Source organism: Perkinsus marinus (genome assembly GCF_000006405.1).
Source record: "Perkinsus marinus ATCC 50983 genomic scaffold scf_1104296966368, whole genome shotgun sequence".
NCBI classification, from domain to species: Eukaryota; Perkinsozoa; order Perkinsida; family Perkinsidae; genus Perkinsus; species Perkinsus marinus.
Genome location: NW_003203932.1, coordinates 1 through 827, shown reverse-complemented (window position 1 = coordinate 827; position 827 = coordinate 1). Strand labels below are relative to the sequence as shown.

The window sequence follows — 827 nt, the reverse complement described above, 5'->3', positions numbered from 1 at the left end:
CTTCATCAACACCACAGTGGACTATGTGCATATTTTCCCGTTAGGTATGACTGTTTCGTGGGAACAGGCGGGCTGGCGCTCACGGCCTCGCACTTCGGCGCTTTCGTGATGGGTTCTGATATCGACATCCGAGTGTTGCGGGTAAGACGATGTACATTGTTAGGGTTTCACCCGTTTTACGTGAAGTGGCGTAAAACTCGGTGAAAAACGCGATATTCGCGGCGCTATGCAGTAGTCGTGAGATATATTTTTCACTAGTGTTTTTTACATCACTAGGGTGAAACTTCATTAAAAGCAGAGAATTTCGATATCAGTTGGCCAGTGTCGTTATAGACCAGTGTTGGAGGAATATATGTTCGTTTTCCTCAACTGAGCTCTGGGAGTTTTCTCACTAATATACAAATTTGCGTACGCAGTGTACAGAAACAAGTAAGAATTTCCGAAAAAATTATGAGAACTTTTACATTGACTATGTGCACATCTTCCCACACTGTTTATTATGTAGGGTCATCGAGTGGCGTACGCCAATGAGGGAAAGTCGCCTTTGCTCGACGCGGTGCCTGGGGACAGCGGGCCGAATGACATCTCGATATTCCGCAATTTCCTCTGCTACGGCCTGGCTCGTCCCGAGATCATCCATGCTGATATGGCCGCGCCGTTTTGGCGAAAAGATGCTAAGACCGGTAAGTTGATGTGAAGGTTGAGATCGTCAGTATGTGGGCAAGGACAGAAACCAATGGTTATGTCCATTTTCTGAGGTTAATCTTGAAAACAAAATCAACCTCAGAAAACGGGTGAACATAACCGTTTTCTGAGGTTATGTTCAC

At 45.7% G+C, this 827-nt stretch overlaps 1 protein-coding gene across 1 annotated transcript; it reads left to right on the top strand.

Moving 5' to 3' along the window:
- Positions 1-505: 505 nt before the first annotated feature.
- Positions 506-697, top strand: Pmar_PMAR004968 (hypothetical protein; the record flags this gene model as incomplete). Its single annotated transcript, XM_002769136.1, has 1 exon — positions 506-697. A coding segment is annotated over one exon (192 nt), but the record flags the coding sequence as incomplete, so codon positions are not given.
- Between the last annotated feature and the right edge of the window lie 130 nt (positions 698-827).